Below are 20,981 nucleotides of genomic sequence, written 5' to 3' on the forward strand. Positions count from 1 at the left end.
ACCACCCAAGTTTCAGACAGATTGGACTTTGGGGGGCCATGTTATGGCCCCCCAAAGCAGGTCCCCCCATCCTCCCATAAGAAAGCGAAGGAGCAGCATATTGTTAGCATGCTGCTGCTCATCTTTCTTCATTATTTCCTATGGGGAAAAAATGAAGAGGCAGGCTTCCTTTGCCAGGGGTGGCATTTTGCATGCAAAATGCCCCCTTACCCTCAGGGGCCCTTCTCCCACCCCTCCTCCCACCCCCCACCAAGGCTCAGCCTGCTCCCACTTGGGGGGGCCATTTCATGGCCTCCCCAAGTAGGTGCTCTAATCTCTACCACTGACAGCTGGGGGAGGCTTGTGTTGCCAGGGGTGGCATTTTGCATGCAAAATGCCCCCCAACCCTCTGGGGCCCTTCTCCCACCCCTCCTCCCACCCCCCACCAAGGCTCAGACTGCTCCCACTTGGGGGGGCCATTTCATGGCCTCCCCAAGTAGGTCCTCTCAGCCCCTAAAGTCCACCCCTTACAGCCCCACACAAACCCAATTCCCCCCCAGCTGCCACACACAGACCCAAATCCCCACATTAGCCCCTCACAGACCCAAATCCACCCCCACCTGCCCCACACCCATAACCCCAGGAACAGGCTGGCAAAGGCCAGCCCTCTCCCTTTGTTCCCTATGCTGGGAACTTCTAAACTCTCTTTCCCTGGGCAATTCTGCACAGCCCAGGGGTGCCACAATGGTGGGCACACTTCTGAGTGCCAGCTGGTCCCTGTGAAAGAGCACCTGAACCACAGACACCCTCCCTCAAATTCCCCCACCACCTACAGAGATGGCTGGCCAGCCAGCCCCATTGTTCCCTATGATGGGAACCAACTGCACAACAAAGAATAAAACAAGAACAACACAAAATAAAGTTTTAAATTTTTTTTTCTCCCTTCCAAAGTACAAGTAGGCAAAGCATTACGACACATTACACCAGCAGTCCCCCCCACAGAAAAATAACACAACTCACTTAACATCAGAGAATCACAAAGCACGATTCCTGTCAAAAACACTTTATTTCTTGAACAGCTTTAGGTTACACAGCAGGGGGGAACACCAAAGGGCATGGCAGCACTATCTTACACAAAAATAACACAACTCACTTAACATCAGAGAATCACAAAAGCACAATTCCTGTCAAAAACACTTCATTTCTTGAACAGCTTTAGGCTACACAGCAGGGGGGGAACACCAAAGGGCATGGAAGCAGTATCTTACACAAAAATAACACAACTCACTTCACATTAAAGAATCACCCCAAAAAATTGCTGTCAAAAGCACTTTATTTCTGTAACTGCTTTAGGTTACACAGTAGGAAGGCACCACAGAGCAGGAAAGAAGTGTACTACACAAAAATAACACAACTCACTTCACATCAGAGAATCACACAAACACAATTGCTGTCAAAAACGGTGAAGTGGGTTGTATTATTTTTTGTAGTACATTGCTATCATGCCCTGTTGTGCCCTCCTACTGTGTAACCTAAAGCTGTTCAAGAAATAAAGTGTTTTTGCCAGGAATTGTGTTTTTGTGATTCTCTGATGTTAAGTGAGTTGTGTTATTTTTGTGTAAGATAGTGCTGCCATGCCCTTTGGTGTTCCCCCCTGCTGTGTAACCTAAAGCTGTTCAAGAAATAAAGTGTTTTTGACAGGAATTGTGCTTTTGTGATTCTCTGATGTTAAGTGAGTTGTGTTATTTTTGTGTAAGATAGTGCTGCCATGCCCTTTGGTGTTCCCCCCTGCTGTGTAACCTAAAGCTGTTCAAGAAATAAAGTGTTTCTGACAGGAATTGTGCTTTGTGATTCTCTGATGTTAAGTGAGTTGTGTTATTTTTCTGTGGGGGGGACTGCTGGTGTAATGTGTCGTAATGCTTTGCCTACTTGTACTTTGGAAGGGAGAAAAAAAATTTAAAACTTTATTTTGTGTTGTTCTTGTTTTATTCTTTGTTGTGCAGTTGGTTCCCATCATAGGGAACAATGGGGCTGGCTGGCCAGCCATCTCTGTAGGTGGTGGGGGAATTTGAGGGAGGGTGTCTGTGGTTCAGGTGCTCTTTCACAGGGACCAGCTGGCACTCAGAAGTGTGCCCACCATTGTGGCACCCCTGGGCTGTGCAGAATTGCCCAGGGAAAGAGAGTTTAGAAGTTCCCAGCATAGGGAACAAAGGGAGAGGGCTGGCCTTTGCCAGCCTGTTCCTGGGGTTATGGGTGTGGGGCAGGTGGGGGTGGATTTGGGTCTGTGAGGGGCTAATGTGGGGATTTGGGTCTGTGTGTGGCAGCTGGGGGGGAATTGGGTTTGTGTGGGGCTGTAAGGGGTGGACTTTAGGGGTTGAGAGGACCTACTTGGGGAGGCCATGAAATGCCCCCCCAAGTGGGAGCAGTCTGAGCCTTGGTGGGGGGTGGGAGGAAGGGTGGGAGAAGGGCCCCAGAGGGCTGGGGGGCATTTTGCATGCAAAATGCCACCCCTGGCAAGACAAGCCTTCCCCAGCTCTCAGTGGTAGAGAAAAGAGCACCTACTTGGGGAGGCCATGAAATGGCCCCCCCAAGTGGGAGCAGTCTGAGCCTGGGTGGGGGGTGGGGGGAAGGGTGGGAGAAGGGCCCCTGAGGGCTGGGGGGCATTTTGCATGCAAAATGCCACCCCTGGCAACACAAGCCTCCCCCAGCTGTCAGTGGTAGAGATTAGAGCACCTACTTGGGGAGGCCATGAAATGGCCCCCCCCAAGTGGGAGCAGGCTGAGCCTTGGTGGGGGGTGGGAGGAGGGGTGGGAGAAGGGCCCCTGAGGGTGAGGGGGCATTTTGCATGCAAAATGCCACCCCTGGCAAAGGAAGCCTGCTTCTTCATTTTTTCCCCATAGGAAATAATGAAGAAGATGAGCAGCCGCATGCTAACAATATGCTGCTCCTTCGCTTTCTTATGGGAGGATGGGGGGACCTGCTTTGGGGGGCCATAACATGGCCCCCCAAAGTCCAATCTGTCTGAAACTTGGGTGGTTGTTAGAGAAGGGTTAGAGGAAGGTCCCCACCAATTTTGGGCTTATTCGGTGGGGAAATGCCTCCCCCAGACGTCCGGGAAGACGGAGGCATTTTCCCATTGAAAAGCCAAAAGAAAGCCGAAAGAATCCCGAAACGTTTCGGCTTTTTTCTTTCGGCTACCCGAAACGTTTCGGCATTCCCCGAAACGTTTCGGCATTCCCCGAAAGAAGCCGAAACACTTTTGTTTCGGCATTCTTTCGGCATTCTGAATGCCGAAACGCACATCCCTAGTTCAGAGTCTTATGGTTGTGCTATGAACCTTGCTTAGCACAAAGGATATATTGTCTGATTCTCCATATATTTTAGTGACTTCTTAGATTCAACAGCCCCTTCTCTGGACGTCATCTTTTACATCTGAGAATGACTTTTACATTACGTATCTGTAATATTGAGATAGTCACAACACTAACATGAACTAATTTAATCGGCTTGGTTTTTCCTTTGGCTTCTGTGGGAGAGGGCGGGGAGCAGGTTGGAGACAAAAATGTCATTATAATGACTACCGTAATATGCAAGTTACTGTCGGTACTGAAAGAAGATAGTAAGAGTTTACATATGGGTGTTCTTTCCTAATGCATTTTGAAAATGGAAAACTAAACCACAGGTGTTAGTTTCAACCCTCCCACTTTGTACATTTTATAATAACTTAAACCAATACTTTCTTGGGGCTTTATGATGAATCCTGAAGTGCTAATTCACTCTTGATGTAATTTTTGCAGGCAGCCTCCTTGACTGTGGACTCCTGCTCAGAGGAACTGGAACCAGGCTACTGCACTGTTAGCAATGTGGCCGTATCTAGTGACTGGTAAAAGCGCATTTCATTTTGTTCATTAGTGTAGAAAATGTAGCCAAACCCACAAAGGATATCCACAAAGGATAATTTCTTAAAATATGAGATTCATGTTCACATATTTTGACACAGCTAAATTGCTGTTTGAGGTTCTAGAAAGACATGGGTGCCCTACTTTATTAGCAATGTCACCCCTCTTTCATTTAAATAGATATAAAAGTACAGGAGCAGAGTTAGGGCAGAGTTAGAAGGTGGGGTTTAGAAAGAGCTCCATGTTTCTCAAATGACTGATCATATCCTGTCATGAATGAACTCAGCATGCTTATTTACAGATTATACAGTTTGGGCTGGGAGACACTTAACTCTCATAACTCCAGCTGTCTTGCAACACCTAGTCTCAGTTCTTCCTTTGAAACATTTTCTTCTGTAACTGCCAATGCTCAACAAAACAAGCTCTCATATTTTAATCTACCTCAATTAGGTTTAATTGTAAAAATGTTATAATCTATAAACAGATGAAATTTATATATAACTCACTAACTTTTAGATGAACACTTTGATCTAAGAACAAAAGGGAATTTTTTTCAATGACAAAGGTTTTATAAATTATGAATAATAATCAGTATCAGGGCTAAGCAACTTGAAGCCTGGAGGCCAGATGTGGCCTACAAATCAAATTTGTCTCTTCCTCCAGAGCCCTACCAAACTTTAATGAAGGTATGATAAATTTTTCACTGTTGTTGTTATTTACATTATAATTATAAGATGTAAACTACAGGACTCCAGGAAGGGCAGCTCTTTGTTTATTACCTCCACCACTGTCTAATGTCTAGTTCAACACCAGGTCCAGATGCCATTACAGTTTGTCTTTTCTTGGCCCCATTAGCAACAGTCAATGGCTGAATATGGTTATGAAAACATCCTGGCCACCAGTCTACAGCACAGATGGAGGAATGATGGGAAAGGAGGTCTCTGCCACCTTCCTCAGCATGATATTCTGGCTGTAAGACACCCTCAGGAGGAAACCTACATTACTCAGGGTTCCTGGGAATGTTGCAGTTGACACTGTTAAGGATATCAGACAGAAACATAAAAATACTGCCTTCCCATTTTCCTTCTTTCAGTTTCATGATGGCCCCTGCTATGGAGGCCTCTAAGAGGGGGGGGGAAGTAGGAGGAAGTGAGAAGGACAGTGCTCCTTTACTTTAGGTTGCCACCGGAGAAACAGCTCTTGTAAGGCAATTGAAGGGGCTAGTGAAAGGGTGAAAAGCTGATAGGAGGACAGGACTCTAGGATCATGGGGCAGATTATCAGCAGTTTCACATCTTATAGAGAAATAAGTCCCCCCCCCCCCCGAGTTCTCCAGTGTTGCTAATAAGTTGCTGGGCCTTTTCTGATTTGAGCTAGGGGAAGTTTGCTCATTGCTGGTCATAAACTGATCCTAGCATATATAAACGTAGTGCTCCCTTGGTGTATGAAATAATTGACCCCTGTGGATTGTGTAAGAACCCTGTTGTTATATTTAAATGATCAAGTTACTTCCTAAGTTATGTTACTTTCTGAGTAAATCACTTCCGGGGCTTGATTTTGAAGCCATACTGTACATAGAACTTTCAGGACAATCAAAATGAGGTCTCTAGTTGTAACAAAGTAAGGTATTTACTTTTGTTTATTTCATTTTAGAAGAAGCTATTATATTACATGTAGTCAGTATAAATGGTTGTTTTCTAATGGTTTTAATTAACTGAATGTGGCCAAAGGCATTTAAAAGAATGAGTTTGTTTCCCCACATTTCCCTTTCAAAACTAATTTCAACATTTGGAAGAATTTATCCGAGTAATATCTTCATAGGCTATCCTCAACAAATTAGTTTTTTATTAGTGGTTTTCTAGCCACTGATGTGATTGCTGATGTGTTAATTATAAGTGGGTAGTATGTCTCTGCTGTTGCTGTTGTAAATAAGTGTTCTTCTTTTTTTTTAATTCACTTTTCCAGGACTTTAGATGTACAACCCAACAGAGTCACCATTGGAGGTATCAGATCCATAGAGCCAATACTTCAAAGGAAGGGACAAGTGGAAAGTTATGACTTTGTTGGTTGCATAATGGAATTTGCAGTGAATGGACGTCCCTTAGAACCCAGCCAAGCTTTGGCAGCTGAAGGCATCTTAGACCAGTATGTCATTTATACCATTATCAGAATAAGATGAGAATAATTAACCATCAGCAAATTTGGATGATTTATGTAGTCATCATTGTTTCTATTTTACCTAATTGCTCTGCTCCAGCAAGTGAGCTGTGCACGAAAGCATTGGTGTGCTAATTTTTTGGGTGGGTTTGTAATTTTGCCACTGACTGAATGCTCATATCCAGAAGGCAGATTGCAGTGGATAAGAGTAATTTGTTTGCAATGTAGTCTGAACAGCAGCATACATTTCCCTCTGTATTACAATGTACGTATGGAAATGTATGTCTCTGGTTTCATATGTGTTGTTATACATGGGTATACTTGCACTGGAGTTTAGCACTGCAGTCCCGTACTTCATTCTCATTCACCACAGTGAAGTCAATGGAACTAAATATGCATGAAAGTATGGAAGGACTGCTTTGAAATGTATTTACTACTGCTTCCAGTGATACCAGTTCCTGCTACTCTGAAGACAAGCAGCATTCCTTTGCAGTTTCAAATGCTACCCCAACTGATTTGATTCAGTACATTTAATGCCCTTCCAGTCCCAGGGTCTGTTGTCTCACCCTTCCTCTCAAATATCAGTGCTCTTCCCTTCTACCTGGTTTCCTTCTGTGAATGTCATTTCAAAATGATTGATTAGCTGAACCTGTTGTTTCTTCCATCCCGCAGTTTGAACCTAGAGTTGGAATAAGAGAATGTCCAGAATGATTAGCTCATCTCCTTTCTTTTCACGGTCTCAGCTTGTGGCATACAGTTTCCTAAAGCTCTGTAGCATAGAGATCAACATCAATTATGTTTTCATAGACAGCCAACCGTTGGAATATCACCACTGAAAAGTAGAAGTGTCTATAATTTGTGTGTCTCTTGTCTACCAGATTTCCTTCTTTAATGCCTTAGACAATTTCAGAATGAAAAGTGGTTTCAGGCTTCCTTTCAGCTTTGCCTGGCAGTCAATAATGTAAAAAAACCAAACAAACCCATTCTGCTGTTAATTTAATGTATAGCACAAGTTTATTCCACTCTTGTTACTTGCTATGTTATGTATTTAGACTGTATACAATACGGTTATTATACTAAAATGTTTCTGGAATTTCTCTCTTTTAGCTGTAGAGAGAAAGAGGTTTGCAAGTGGCCAGTATTTTGTGTGAAGTCACTCATAACACTGAATTTCATTTGTTTTACCTTTAAGATGGAGCATAATATTTTTCTTTGATGGCTTCACATATCTTTAAACAGTGGTGTTGCAGTAGCACAATATAAGCCATTCATGAGCATTCACATCTTTGCCCCCCCCCAAGTCGGAATAAGAGGCAGACACAAGGCTTGGGTAATAAAGGGCCATTTTTATTTAGGCAACAACATGAACTGCAACAACTAAAAAACCCTGGCAAGGGCCTAACCTGCGGTACAGGTCAAGCCCTGGGGTCACTCCCCTGGACCCCACCTTGACCTGTCTGGGCGAGACCCGCTGCCCCGGATGTGAGCCATTCACATGCATGGCTGGGATCCGGCTGGCCTGGCGGATGGTTTCCCCCTTAAAGCTCCAAGCACCTCCGCCACGGAGCATGAGGGAAGGACTTGTCCAGGAGATCCCACCAGGCAGCCTGCCCTCTCAACTGGCCACCGCCAAGCATGCCAGCCGATCCTGACAGGTCCCTAATATCCCCACCAGTGGAGATGTGCCAAGGGTACTCACCATCCCGCTAACATCCCCCCAACTAAATCCTGCCATTGATGGCCTATACAGCACCACTGTAGTCCAATAGCCACAGCTCCAGCAAGCAGTACAAGGTAGGCAAAAAACTTCCTTCCCCAAGGCCAATCAGGGAAAGAAAGGAAAAATTCCTACCTGGTCCCCAAAAGGCAACTGGTCAAAAACCTGCACTTCCACTGGGTGCGAGGGTGGGCTGAGCACGAGGCGGCAAGTGTTGATGAAGGGGCAGGGCTGTCCTGTTAAGGCACTTAGCCCTACCCCCTTCCCATGTGACCCTGAGAGACCATGGAAACGCTACCGCTTCTCCTCTGTGGTGGCAAATGCGGCCCCTGGCCTCAAGCCCTTGGCTGCCGACCAGGTGGGGGCCGAATTACTTCAAAAGTGAGAATTTTTGTGTTGAAAATGTGCTGATTTACTAATATACCAAAGCATAATAGTTCAAATATTCTAATATCTAAGGAGCAAGGTGTACTGATTTAACAAATAAGAGAACTACTATGTTGCTGGAAGTGGTGGAGTTCTGCTTGTTTACTGCACACAAAATGCTTACACCCTGAGTGAGACATTGGTGAAATCATGAGGGCCGTAGTTTTCCTGAGCAATTTCAAAGGTTAGGATATAAATTTGAATGCTTTTGCCTGGAATACAGAAAAACAAAGCACTGGGAATTAAACAGGAATCACAGGAGCCTGTAGCCAGTCAGGAAGTTTGCATAAAAATTCTCACAGTCCTCTGTAAAATGATTAGCCACTGTCAGTTCCCAGGAAGTGAATGTGGCATGTCTTGTGCTCTCTTCCAAGATGACACAAGTGCCTAGATGCCCAGCCTGCCTCTCAGTCCTTGTGTTGCAGCTCAGCCTTAGTTGCCTTCCTCAGTAGGGGGAGAACAACTTCTTCCCCTTTCATCCAAGAGGACAACATATTATTCCAAGAGCCATTGGCTTCACATGTGTATTGGAATAATCTCAAAGAATATCACGAATATTTAAATGTCCTGAAAAATAAATAAATATGCATGCTTCTGTATAACCCTTATTATTTTCTTTATTTGTTGAGGTGTCCCAGACTGGATGGAAGTTGTGCTATTAACCCTTGCCAACATGGTGGAACATGTATAGATTACTGGTCTTGGCAGCAATGTCAGTGCAAGGAAGGACTAGCTGGAAACAACTGTGAAAAATGTAAATAGAGTATTTCTTTATCTTCTTTTTGCCACTATTTATGACATATATATTATGTTTCTTCTTGGAGCTGTAAGAACTCAAGTAGGCATAGAAATTGTATTCCAATAATTTTGTTCTTTAATATAATTTTATTCACTTTCTTTTTATTATAGTTATTATGCTTGTTTTTATTCTCTCATCCATTCTTTATTAATTTCCTTTTCTTTGGTTTCTCTTCAGATCACATAAATCAGTCCTTCACCTTTTCTTTAACAAGAAACATTTCTTTCTACCTATAACTTTTTGTTTGGTTGGTTTTCACCAAATTTGGATGAAATTCTCAAGAGTTTGCATCCCTAACCAAATGGATCCTCCATGCCAAATTTCATGTAGCAGATGAACAACCTTTACCACAAACACTTTCTTCTTTATTCTAGATCTTACTGCTGACACTGCCCTATCGTTAGAAGGCAAAGGTCGTCTTGACTACTACATGCGCCAGAATAGAAAATGGGAATACATGATGAAACTTAACACTGGAGATGCCATTTTGGAGCCCCAGAGTATGAATAGCATTGAAGTCAAGTTTAGGACAAGGAGTGAAAATGGAGTTTTGATTTATATCCAGGAAAGCAGCAATTACACTACTGTGAAGGTAAGTCTGAGTTGATTTGATTGGGCTGCTTGCTATGAAGTGGTCTTTGCCCCTTCTGTATTCACCCCAGTCTTTTATTTATAAATACCAGAGTGTTGACTAGTGCTAGGCACAGCTCCAAGTATAAGAGGGCTGAATAATTTTGCTTCTAATCAGCTTTGTCTAGACTCCAGGTTCTGACTATTTGAATGGCAGCCGGAAGGCTATTTGTTGCATATGTTCTTAATGAAACATTGCACATTAGAGTGAAATCGTTTTTTTTTCCAGACCTCCTATAAAATGTGACCACCACAGTGAAACTGAAAGCTCTTTTAAAAAGGCATAATCACACAAATCCAGTCCTCAAATCATCTGTGCCAAAGTTCTTGCTTTAAGCCAGCTTAGTTTCCTTGTTATCAGTAGAGTATCAACCACAGTTACAGCTGAGCCCTACAGGGAATATGTGTGTCTTCATCTTCTCTGAAGAGATGCTGGAGTAACAGAATGACATAGTGAAAATGGATTTTAACTGTATAGCCAGCATCTGTACCTTTTACAAGACAAACCAGTGGGCTCAGCCTTTCTGTATGACTCAGTCCACTTAGTCATAACACTAAATGAGTAGAACAGTAATGCTGGCAAACTCCTTTATTGGATAGGTATAAGATCCAAGTTTTCTTGACTACTTTAATTGTTTCCATTTTTCCCCAGCTTATACGAATCTCCAGCATAAGACCACAGTTTTATGCTTCAGCCAGCATTAATTTATCAACTTTATCTGGCTTCCCATTCTCTCAGAGGTCCATGGGCTTCCCCCCACCCCTGAAACAAAAGCAGAAACGAGCGTATTCTGAGACTATCGCTGCATAACTTTTATTACTTTGACATAATTTTTTAAAAATAAACTATACTCAACATTTGGTTATATTTGTATTTTTGTTAGATATCCAAGGCATAGGAAGCACAGTTAGAGGTGTAAAGCTATCCTCATCATTAATACAGATTGCTGGTCTGCCAAACCCCTGTTGAGGGTGGGAGATTCCCTGCTCCCAGTCCCTGCCCCCTCTCCTCCACTCACCTGGCCAGCGGGAAGGAAAATGTTGTCATTTTCCAACATGACATGGAAACTGCAGGTTGTGCCAGGGAGGAGATTCACTTAAAATCACTCTAAGTTTGGGGGCACTTGTTAGTTAATCACCCTTCTGTGCAACCTGTAGCTTCCATGTTGTGCCAGAAAATGCTGACATTTTTCAATGCAATGGGTGAGCATGGGAGGACACACATGCAAAGCACGCACTTGGGAGGAAAGTTCCCACTGCCTACTGTAAGTTCCTTGCAGGACCTGGCAACCCTAGCATGGAATAAAAAGGCAAGGAGAGTGGTATGTATGCTCATATTTCCACAAGCAAAGGAGGAAAAAAGCTTGCCCAGGCTATAGCAGCCTTGATCTAGCTCCCAGGAGCAGTGCACATGAAATCCTCTCCCACTATCCCATAGCTGTGTGAGATGCATTCCAACTCAGAATGATGTAACATAACAAGGCAAGAGGTAGGGCGCCCAGCCGATTTGTGACTTGGCAGAGGCAGGGCAAGGGAGTGTGTAGGGGGTACACTCCCCTTCTCTCCAGGATCATCCTCTTCACTACAGCAATATGAAGGAAGCCTCAGGGGTAGACTCTTCCACCAGCATTTTCTGCCTCTACAGTGGTGCAGTATGAGCTTCTGCACTGGATCCTACAAGTGCACCTGGGCATCCAATCACAGATTGCCCAGCCAAAACAGGGGACAGGGCTACCCAGGCAGACCAGAAGGGAAATATTTTCCCTGTATTCCACTTGCCCATTCATTTATTTTGTTACCAATTATAGTGGGCAGTTTGGGGCATTGGGCCAGATCCATTTGGGAGGAGACAGTGTTTGCATGCCATCTCACCCCCCATTACGGGAGTCCCCTTAAGGGATTTGGGGTGGAGCCATTCAAGGCCATGCCCAACTCAAGGGGCATTGTTCAGCTTCATTCCAAGATGGTAGGGAAGCCACAAAGTGGCTTCTGCACAAGTAAAATCACATCACCTGCCATTCTGCAGTCGTCTCCCAGAAGGTGGGCCAGGATGGGAGTCATCAGATGGCAGCTGGGTTGTCCAGTGCTTAGTCCAATGCCCTATGCTGCACCAATGCACCAATGGCTATAATCAATAAAGTTGAGGCCATGTTTCATACCAGCCTTGAGTGGTGGTTGTTTTTGTTCTCCTTTGCCTACTGCCTTCCATCTTTGGCCCAGGACCAAAATCCCTGCACCTTCCAGTTAAGCAATTAGCAGTCATGGCATTTGCCTAGTATTGTGGGCAGAGCATTTGTGTGACTGTAGCCTAGTATTCAGTCATTCACTCATTCATTCATTTATACATCACCTTTATCCTAAAGGGGACCCAAAACATCTCATATCATTCTCCTCTTCTCCATTTTAGTCTAAGATCACCCAGCAATCTTCCATGGCAGAGTGGAGATTCAAACCTAGACCACCTAGATCCTAGTCAGACACTCTGATTGGTACACAATGCTGCCTCTCTAGTAGTCCTGATAGCGTTACCTGTAGAGACTACTGAGCTCTGTTTTAACATCTTGCAACACAATCCTATCTAGATTTACTTGGAAGTCCTACTGATTTCAATAGGACTTACTCCCAACTAAGTGCACACAAGATTATAGCTTTAGATTTTGAAGTATCATAATCTGCCTGTGTAGCTTTTCCTCTGCAATGTGTGTGTTGAGAGTACCCTCAAGTCAGAGTTGATTTATGATGACCCCTGGTGGGATTTTCATGGCAAGAGACTAACAAAGGTGCCATTGCCTGCCTCTGCAACCCTGGTCTTCGTTGGAGTTCTCCCATCCAATTACTAACCAAGGCTGACCCTGCTTGGCTTTTGAGATCTGGTCAGGGCTTCCTCGGGAATAATCTCTGTAAAACAGTACTATATGACACATTTGCCCTACAGCCCCTTCAGCAGATGACAATCAACAATGTTGCTCTTATAATCCTATTACTGCACAATCTCTCTACAAAATTTTGTAGTGTTCTTCTTTTAAAAGTTTTTTTGTGTTATATATATACACAAGGTTATGAAGTGGATAATGTTATGATAAAAATATGACGCATATTGGGGTGGGGGGAGTAACAAACTTAGGTCTGCTCATCCAAAAAGAGACAGCAAAAAGTATGACAGTGATCCCAAGAGATCTTCAGGCTTATGCATTTGCAGATCTCTAAAAAAAAAAAAAATGTTGCACAGTAATGGGTTGATAGATGCAGAGGAGTTAGCCGTGTTAGTCTGTGGTAGCAAAATCAAAAAGAGTCCAGTAGCACCTTTAAGACTAACCAATTTTATTGTAGCATAAGCTTTCGAGAATCAAGTTCTCTTCGTCAGATGCCTGATGCAGATGCCTGATACAGAGACCAGTCTCTGTATCAGGCATCTGACGAAGAAAACTTGATTCTCGAAAGCTTATGCTACAATAAAATTGGTTAGTCTTAAAGGTGCTACTGGACTCTTTTTGATTTTAGCAATGGGTTGAGAATGCCTCTCAATATGTGCCTATTTTTCTGATGGTGTGTAAATATTACTATTTACCAAAAACGTGTTCTCAAATGATCTTGGAGAGCACTGTGGAATTTCAGCCTGAAATTCTATGACAGCATAACTGGTTAAAAAAAGCATATAAAGACAGTATTGGGATCCCAAAACCGATACATTGACATTATGGGCAACAGCAGATCTGTACTTCTGAGGTGTAATCGCTTTCTTTGGTTGCTTCCTCCAGGAAGATTTGCTCCTATTTGGCATCCAGACTGGAGGATTTTTTTAGAGCATCCATACAACACTGTCCCTTAATTATCCACTTTCCCAAACCTGGTTTAATATATATTGTTAGAAGGGTTGCAGTCAAACCTGATTTGCACACTGGGTGGATGGAAAGGTGCATACTTTAAGGTCCTGCCTGCATTAGTGCTATTTTTGTGCCTTAACTCCCCCTCCCCCATTTTCCCCTTTTGCCACCAGAAGGCTTTCTCAAGCCTTTTTTTAAAAAAAAAAAATCAGCAGTTGCACAATTGCTGTTACAGGTGTGTGATCTGGGTCTGGGATTCAGGGAGGAGGAAAAACCAGATTTTTGCTAAATCTGGCTTTTCCTAATCAAATTAGAGAATCTTGGGTCTGATCTGGGAACCTGGATCCAGACTCCCAGACAAAGGTTGGGGTGTGGCTTGGTGCACACCAAGTGTTTTCCACCCCAAGCCACTGCTTATCACAACAGGGAGTCAAAGGACCATCAAGGGACGTGGTAGTTGGGATGCCCCCTCCACTATTAGTCAATTAATGGGCTTAGACTGGAGTAACTCTTCGTCAGTGGGCTTAGACTGGAGTAACTCTTCTTAGGATGTCACTGTATGCATCCTTGCGGTCTCCTGTTTCTACATCTTTATTATGCAATCACATGGTACACAAAATATATAGTTTATTATAACCTTCCTTTCTTTTTTTTAACTTTGCAGATAAAAGGTGGCAAAATTCACTATATTTCTGATGCTGGAGTTGGTGGGAAGGTAGAGAGAAGTGTTCCTGAAGTTTATGTTTCTGATGGTCACTGGCACTCTTTCGTCATTGAGAAGAATGGGACTTCCACATTATTAGCAATTGACCAGATCCACAGCAGAGAGATCCTACATGTCACTCAAGATTTTGGAGGATTGAATGTTGTTACAGTTTCTCTTGGTGGAATCCCACCCAACCAAGCCCTCAGAAGCAATGATCCAGGTATGTCATTCACACTGGCAGTAACAAATAAAATGAATGAGTATACAAATAGTGTAGGTAATTGTGCTAGTTCATAGCAAAGCACAGCAAACCAAAGCCATGTATAAAGTTTTATGAAGACTAAGCAAAATCACACACTGTGGTTGAGTTTAATTTCAGACAGCACAAAACCATTGATTTTTACCTCTGCATAGGACTGCACTGTCTGAAACAATTGATAAGAACCAATCAATTAACACCACACAACTATTGGAAAGTAGAGTGGCCAGTTTAGGGATTAAGGCTGTAATCTTAAAGGCACTTTCCTGGGAGTGAGCCCCAATGAATAACATAGTACTTACTGTATACGTGCATAGGATTGGTTGAAGTTGATACATCATAAAATATATAGCATTGTTCCTTTCAGATACTGACAGGAAGATACATAAGCATGGCCATATACAAAAATGTGTGTACTGTTGTCAAAAAGCTACAGAATCTGTAACATTTCTACATAAAACTGAAATGTTCACAATAGTGACCACTTACAAATGTAGTAATAGGTGATAGCACAATCTTTCTAGAAACATGGAACGAATCTATCATTGTGAATGAATCCTAAATGGATAATACAATATAGTTTTTTATACTAAAGTCTCCCTGTAACATGCTTTTGTTGAATAATGGTGACATTCAGATCATCAGTAGAATGTCTTGGGAAACTGAAATGTTTTCAGTCACCACAACAAATTCTGCAGATGTCAAATTAGTAAACATTGTCCTGATTAGTCAGGAAAGAGACCACTTTAGCTTTAGGGTGAAAGCTATTATTGTGCTACTATAGTTAAATCAGCTTGTGGAGACCAGCTTAGTCAGAATCATACGTATAAAGGAGAACTGTTAAAAAGATTAGTTTCATTTCTGCACTAAATCAGCAGTTTAGACATTAGCATTCTTACCTGGGATTTACCCCCCCACCCCCACCCCCCAAAAAAGATGGATATGATTTGCTGGACACCAAGGCCAGCAAAAAAGCAAGGAGTGATATTTTAGAGAGCTCTTTATACTAAGAATCTGTCTAAGTTAAAGGATTATCACCAGATAGAGTAACCTTGCCTGTAGTAAGTTCACACTTCACATTTCTACGGTGTCCAATGAAAACAATGAAATCCGCATCACCTCAGTTGGTATGAGAGGTAGTGTGAATGAAATCACACAGAAGGCATTCACTGTGCTGGCCCAATCATCACTTGTAGACCAGGTTTGCAGGTCAGATTTGTAGTTTGTACAAGAGCAGACTGCTTATGGAGGGATGTGGGAGAAGGGAATTTTTTTAAAAAATAATGATTAATGTAGATGCTGACACATTACTGGAGTGTGCCCTGCAGTAGGAATGTATGTGTCATTTTATACAGTATTATCTTAATATTGAATTACAATGCATAAGACATGCCACCAGATATGAATGTAATCTGCTTTAGGGGATATACAAAATTAACACATATTTCTAACTAAGAGAGGAAATTTAGATAATCTATTTGGTGTTAGATGAAACTGATGCACCATTTTAATGCAACTCTCTCTTATTTGTATTATAGAAGAAAACTCTGTTCTCATAGTATGAATAAATTTCCATTTTCTAGGATCCAAGCAATAACCAAGGCTCATATTCCATTTAAGAATATGGGTTTCCCTCTTATCTAAGTTAAGACTATACAGTATTGAGAGGATTTTACAACAGTATCTTCCTATCTTATGTCATTATAAGCTGTTCAGATTGTGTCAGTTCATATGAATGTTGTTTAGAGAGTAAGAGCCAAACTAAACATGCTCAAGTCTCACCCATGGACACCAATGCCGTTTTAGAGAAACTTGGCCATTTAAAAATACTGTGAGGGCTCAGCCCTTGTGGATTTCTTAAATGGCTGAATTGTTCTCTAAAATGGTGTCAGTGTCTACGAGTGAGACACATGGATGCCATGATGTCTGGTTTGGCCCTTAAGTTCCACTGAAATCAGTGGGACTTAATTCCAAGTAAACATGCATGGGATTGGACTGTAAAGCACATGCTTATCTTCTTCATTGAATCAAGATGATTTAAAAGTGCTTAACTGTGGTTGGATCAGTCTTTAATATCTATTCTTAGCTTTTGTTCTTTTGTTTGGCTTTTGTTCTTCAGAGTTGTTAAAATGTACACACAATTCAGAATTCAGAAAATGAGTGTGTGTTTATTTTGATTTCTAAATTTGTGTGCCCTCTCAGTTAGCTATCCAATACATATTGAAATTAAAGAAGGCTAAAGGATTAATAGGGGGGAAAGCAACATGATCATCTGTTCCTTGACATAGGAAAGAAATTAATTTTTTTCAGTAAACATTTGATACCAAATAAACCTTAATTAGATTGGTATCGATTTAAGCTTGGTTGCTCCATAACATTTTATCCAATGTTCATTTCAAAAGTGAGTATAAAATTAATTTTCTCTTCCTCATGGAAGGGAAGTGTGTGTGTGTGTTTTATTCAGAACTCCCACCTTGAAAACAATGGTTTAAACCCCAAGTGTTTACAAATTATAACATCCTAAACAGAGTTATTCCAGTCTAAGCCTACTGAAAACAATGGGCTTAGACTGGAGTAACTCTGTTTAGGATTCCGGTAAAAGCCTTTTAAAATAATCAAATTGTCCCCCCTCCCCCGCCACCTCAACTTTACATAAAGTGGTCTTGAGAGTTTACTTATTTTTGCTTTTCTGGTTTTAATATTGATTCATTCTTTTTAATACATACAACCTGCAAGTCACCATTATTCTCTTTTTGTAGGTTTTGATGGCTGCATTGCGTACCTGAAGTATGGTGAAGAAAGTCTTCCTTTCACAGGCAAGCATAGCCTGGTGACCATCTCCAGAACAGATCCATCTGTAAAGACTGGCTGCCGAGGGCCAAACATCTGTGCCAGCAATCCCTGTTGGGGGGATTTAATGTGCATTAACCAGTGGTATACTTATAAATGTGTGTCTCCTGGAGCCTGTGCCTCCAACCCCTGTCAGAATGGTGGCAGCTGTGAGCCTGAAGAGAGAGCTGGATTCACTTGCAGCTGTCCTGAATCTTACACTGGAAGAACATGTGAGACAGCAGTGGCCTGTCTTGGTGTTCTTTGTGCCCAGGGACATGTGTGCAAGGGAGGAGTGAATGGAGCCCATATATGTGTCCCTCAGCCTTACCCAGCTGAGCTGTCCTTGCCACTATGGGCTGTTCCTGCCATTGTTGGCAGCTGTGCTACTGTGCTGGCCTTGCTCGTGCTTAGCCTGATCCTGTGCAATCAGTGCAAGGGAAAGAAAGCAAAAGTGCCAAAAGAGGAGAAGAAAACAAAGGAAAAGAAAAAGAAGGGCAGTGAGAACGATGCATTCGATGACCCTGATAATATACCGCCATATGGTGATGACATGACAATCAGGAAACAGCCTGAAGGAAACCCTAAGCCTGATATAATTGAACGAGAAAACCCTTACCTCATCTTTGATGAAACAGACATACCACACAACACAGAGACGATACCCAGTGCCCCCCTAGCTTCTCCTGAACCAGAAATAGAACACTACGATATTGACAATGCAAGCAGCATAGCTCCTTCAGATGCAGACATTATTCAGCACTATAAGCAGTTCCGGAGCCACACGCCCAAATTCTCCATTCAGAGACACAGTCCATTAGGGTTTGCAAGGCAGTCGCCTATGCCCCTGGGAGCAAGCAGTTTGACTTATCAGCCTTCATACGGTCAAGGGCTAAGGACAACTTCCCTAAGCCATTCTGCATGCCCTACACCCAACCACCTTTCTCGTCACAGTCCAGCCCCATTTTCCAAATCATCAACTTTCTATAGAAACAGTCCAGCAAGGGAAATGCATCTTTCAATGCGTGAAGGGAGCCCTTTGGAAATGCACAACGATGTCTGTCAAACAGGCATTTTTAACTATCCCACAAGATTAGGGAGGAGAAGCAAGAGTCCTCAAATGATGGCAACTCATAGTTCCAGACCAGGAAGTCGCCTAAAGCAGCCAATAGGACAGATTCCTCTGGACAGTGGTCCTCCTGTTGGGCTTTCCATTGAGGAGGTGGAGAGGCTCAACACACCACGTCCTAGAAACCCAAGTATCTGCAGTGCTGACCATGGAAGATCTTCTTCTGAGGAGGACTGCAGAAGGCCACTTTCAAGAACAAGGAATCCTGCTGATGGTATTCCAGCTCCAGAATCATCATCTGATAGTGATTCCCATGATTCTTTTACATGTTCTGAGATGGAGTATGATAGGGACAAACCTATGGTGTATACTTCCAGGATGCCTAAGTTATCTCAAGTTAATGAATCAGATGCAGATGATGAAGACAATTTTGGTGCTAGGCTCAAGCCTAGGAGATACCCTGGCCGTAGAGGAGAGGGTGGTGGGCCTGTTGGTGCACAAGCAACTGTGCCAAGTACTTATGACAATACATCACCTTTAAAACTTGGGCAACAAGGAGGCAACTTCAATTGGGACAATCTTTTGAACTGGGGCCCAGGATTTGGGCATTACGTGGATGTTTTTAAAGATTTGGCATCTCTTCCAGAAAAGACAGGAACAACTGTAAATGAAGAGAGCAAAAGTGGTACAACACAACCAAAAGATGGGGAAGCAGAACAGTATGTATAGAACTTAATACTGACATTTTGAAAAAGCACAGAACACTCAAGCCATTCTATCGTTGTAGATAAGAAAAGGGCACACCTTTTTTTTTAACCAGGGCCAGTGGTTAGAAGGATGCATTAAAAAATAATCACCATTATGCTGCTGAAATGGACAAATAATTTTTTGTTAATTTAATTGGGATTGGTTGAATTTGTTTCTCCTGCATGCATATTATTTCTAAACAAATTATTTGGCATGCAGCATTTGGGAAGAATTTTCTGTAACCATGTTTGGATTGTGAATTTTTAAATTAATAGTGATTTGTTCTAAAAATGGACACAAAATGGTTTATTGTGAAGAGTGTGTTTGTATCCAATTTTAAGTGGTTCTGAAATACAAGAATATTGAGTATTTTTTTCCTAGGGAGACATTTGAAGAAACAGAGGCTGATTGAAGGAGCTGTGCTTTCAGGACCTCTTGGAAGACATATTATCTATATATGATTTATGCAGTTGTTCAAATCTGGATACTTTAAAGAATGATAAGCTTATCACTGTGTTATCTTTCTTAATACAAGGGGTGCTAGAACCAGCTCAAGCTCATCAGCACTTTAGGATTTTATTATTTTTGACAAGGTTGTGTGAAAACTTCTGAATCTTGGATCCTTACTACCATCACCCACCCACCCACCCACTTGAAAATCTGGCAGTATTTGTAGCTAGCATGGAAACTAGTAGACATTATCAAAATGAACAAAGAGTAAAATCTGTGAAATAAGTAGTGTGGGCAAATGCAAAGTGAACTAAAAATAATCACTGTATCTCTTTGGCCAATGAGTCTTTATGACCTGGGCAAATCATTCCATTTATGTGTTTCTGTTGTATTTCCATCTCCCTGGGAGGAAAGTGTTACAAAAAGTACAAAGCTACCTCACAGGAGGCCATTGTGAGTACTTCTTGCCTATAATAAGTGCTAAAAAGCCATGTAGTATTATAAGTAGTATCAATGTTTAAGCACTGCCTTGCCCGTGAGACCTCAGAGTGACCTTTTTGCTACATCACAGATTTTTCTACAACAGAAGCATTTGAAAAAAATTATTGCTGCAGGAATGATGCTTCTAAAAACATGTTTTGTGCTGAGGTATGGATACTGAGTATGAAACATTCCACAGCAGTGATATATTCAAATTTTCTCTCCCTCCCCCTTCCCATTAAAATGCATGTGAGCAGGGCCCTGGCTTCCATTCACATGCATTTTAAAAGGGAAAGTGGCTGGCAGTGGTTGCCTGCACCAATCATAACAGACATGATATAGGTGTCTTTTTTTATCTGTATGAGAATGCAAAATGTATCACAGGTTGCCCTGATATGGGGGGAGGAACACTCTTAGATCCATTTCCAGTAGCAAGCTCTTTGTTCTGAACGCCCTCATTTTAAATTTGCTTTCTGAAGAAAATTCATTTCCATGCAGCTCCAAAATCCTATTGTACTGTGTAAAGCAAAGTTAAAAAAAAAAGTTTTGATTTTTTAATTTTTTTAAAGCAACATTATGTTTTTGGTATCAATATTTTCCTATACTGAATAGTTTTCTTACTTTCAGGGAAAGTAAGAAAAATACTCTCTTTTTTTACATTTGTTACTTATGTAACATTCATATTTTCACATTTTGATAAAATTGTAACATACTGTATGCTTTCTATGTGTAAATGCCAATAATAGAATTAAAATATTTATTTAAAATGTCTAGTGTGCATCACTGTAAACCTTATGATGTAGTTGCTTTAATATGATACTGTCACTCTTGTCAGGTTTAGCGATAAAATGCTGTTAAACAATGACATACAAGTAAGATGCAGAGTGCCATCAAGATGGTCTACTAGGAAGTAAGTCCAGTTTTACTCAATTGGACTTGCTTCCAGCAAAGTGTTCTCAGCATGATGTCAAAGGTGCTTCAGACTGATCAGCTTTACAGCTATATTGTATA

The 20,981-nt window shown here is 42.0% G+C and overlaps 1 protein-coding gene across 1 annotated transcript in view; it reads left to right on the forward strand.

Moving 5' to 3' along the window:
* FAT4 (FAT atypical cadherin 4) overlaps positions 1-20,731 on the forward strand; it is a 152,979-nt gene extending 132,248 nt beyond the window's left edge. Inside the window, exons 12-17 of the mRNA XM_054989845.1 lie at positions 3,777-3,862; positions 5,843-6,022; positions 8,807-8,931; positions 9,351-9,568; positions 14,095-14,356; positions 17,155-20,731. Coding sequence (XP_054845820.1) covers positions 3,777-3,862; positions 5,843-6,022; positions 8,807-8,931; positions 9,351-9,568; positions 14,095-14,356; positions 17,155-19,022 — 2,739 coding nt within the window. The 3' untranslated portion in view covers positions 19,023-20,731. The remainder of the gene's footprint in view (positions 1-3,776; positions 3,863-5,842; positions 6,023-8,806; positions 8,932-9,350; positions 9,569-14,094; positions 14,357-17,154) is intronic.
* Positions 20,732-20,981: the final 250 nt, after the last annotated feature.

This window comes from Eublepharis macularius, chromosome 10 (assembly GCF_028583425.1).
Source record: "Eublepharis macularius isolate TG4126 chromosome 10, MPM_Emac_v1.0, whole genome shotgun sequence".
NCBI classification, from domain to species: domain Eukaryota; kingdom Metazoa; phylum Chordata; class Lepidosauria; order Squamata; family Eublepharidae; genus Eublepharis; species Eublepharis macularius.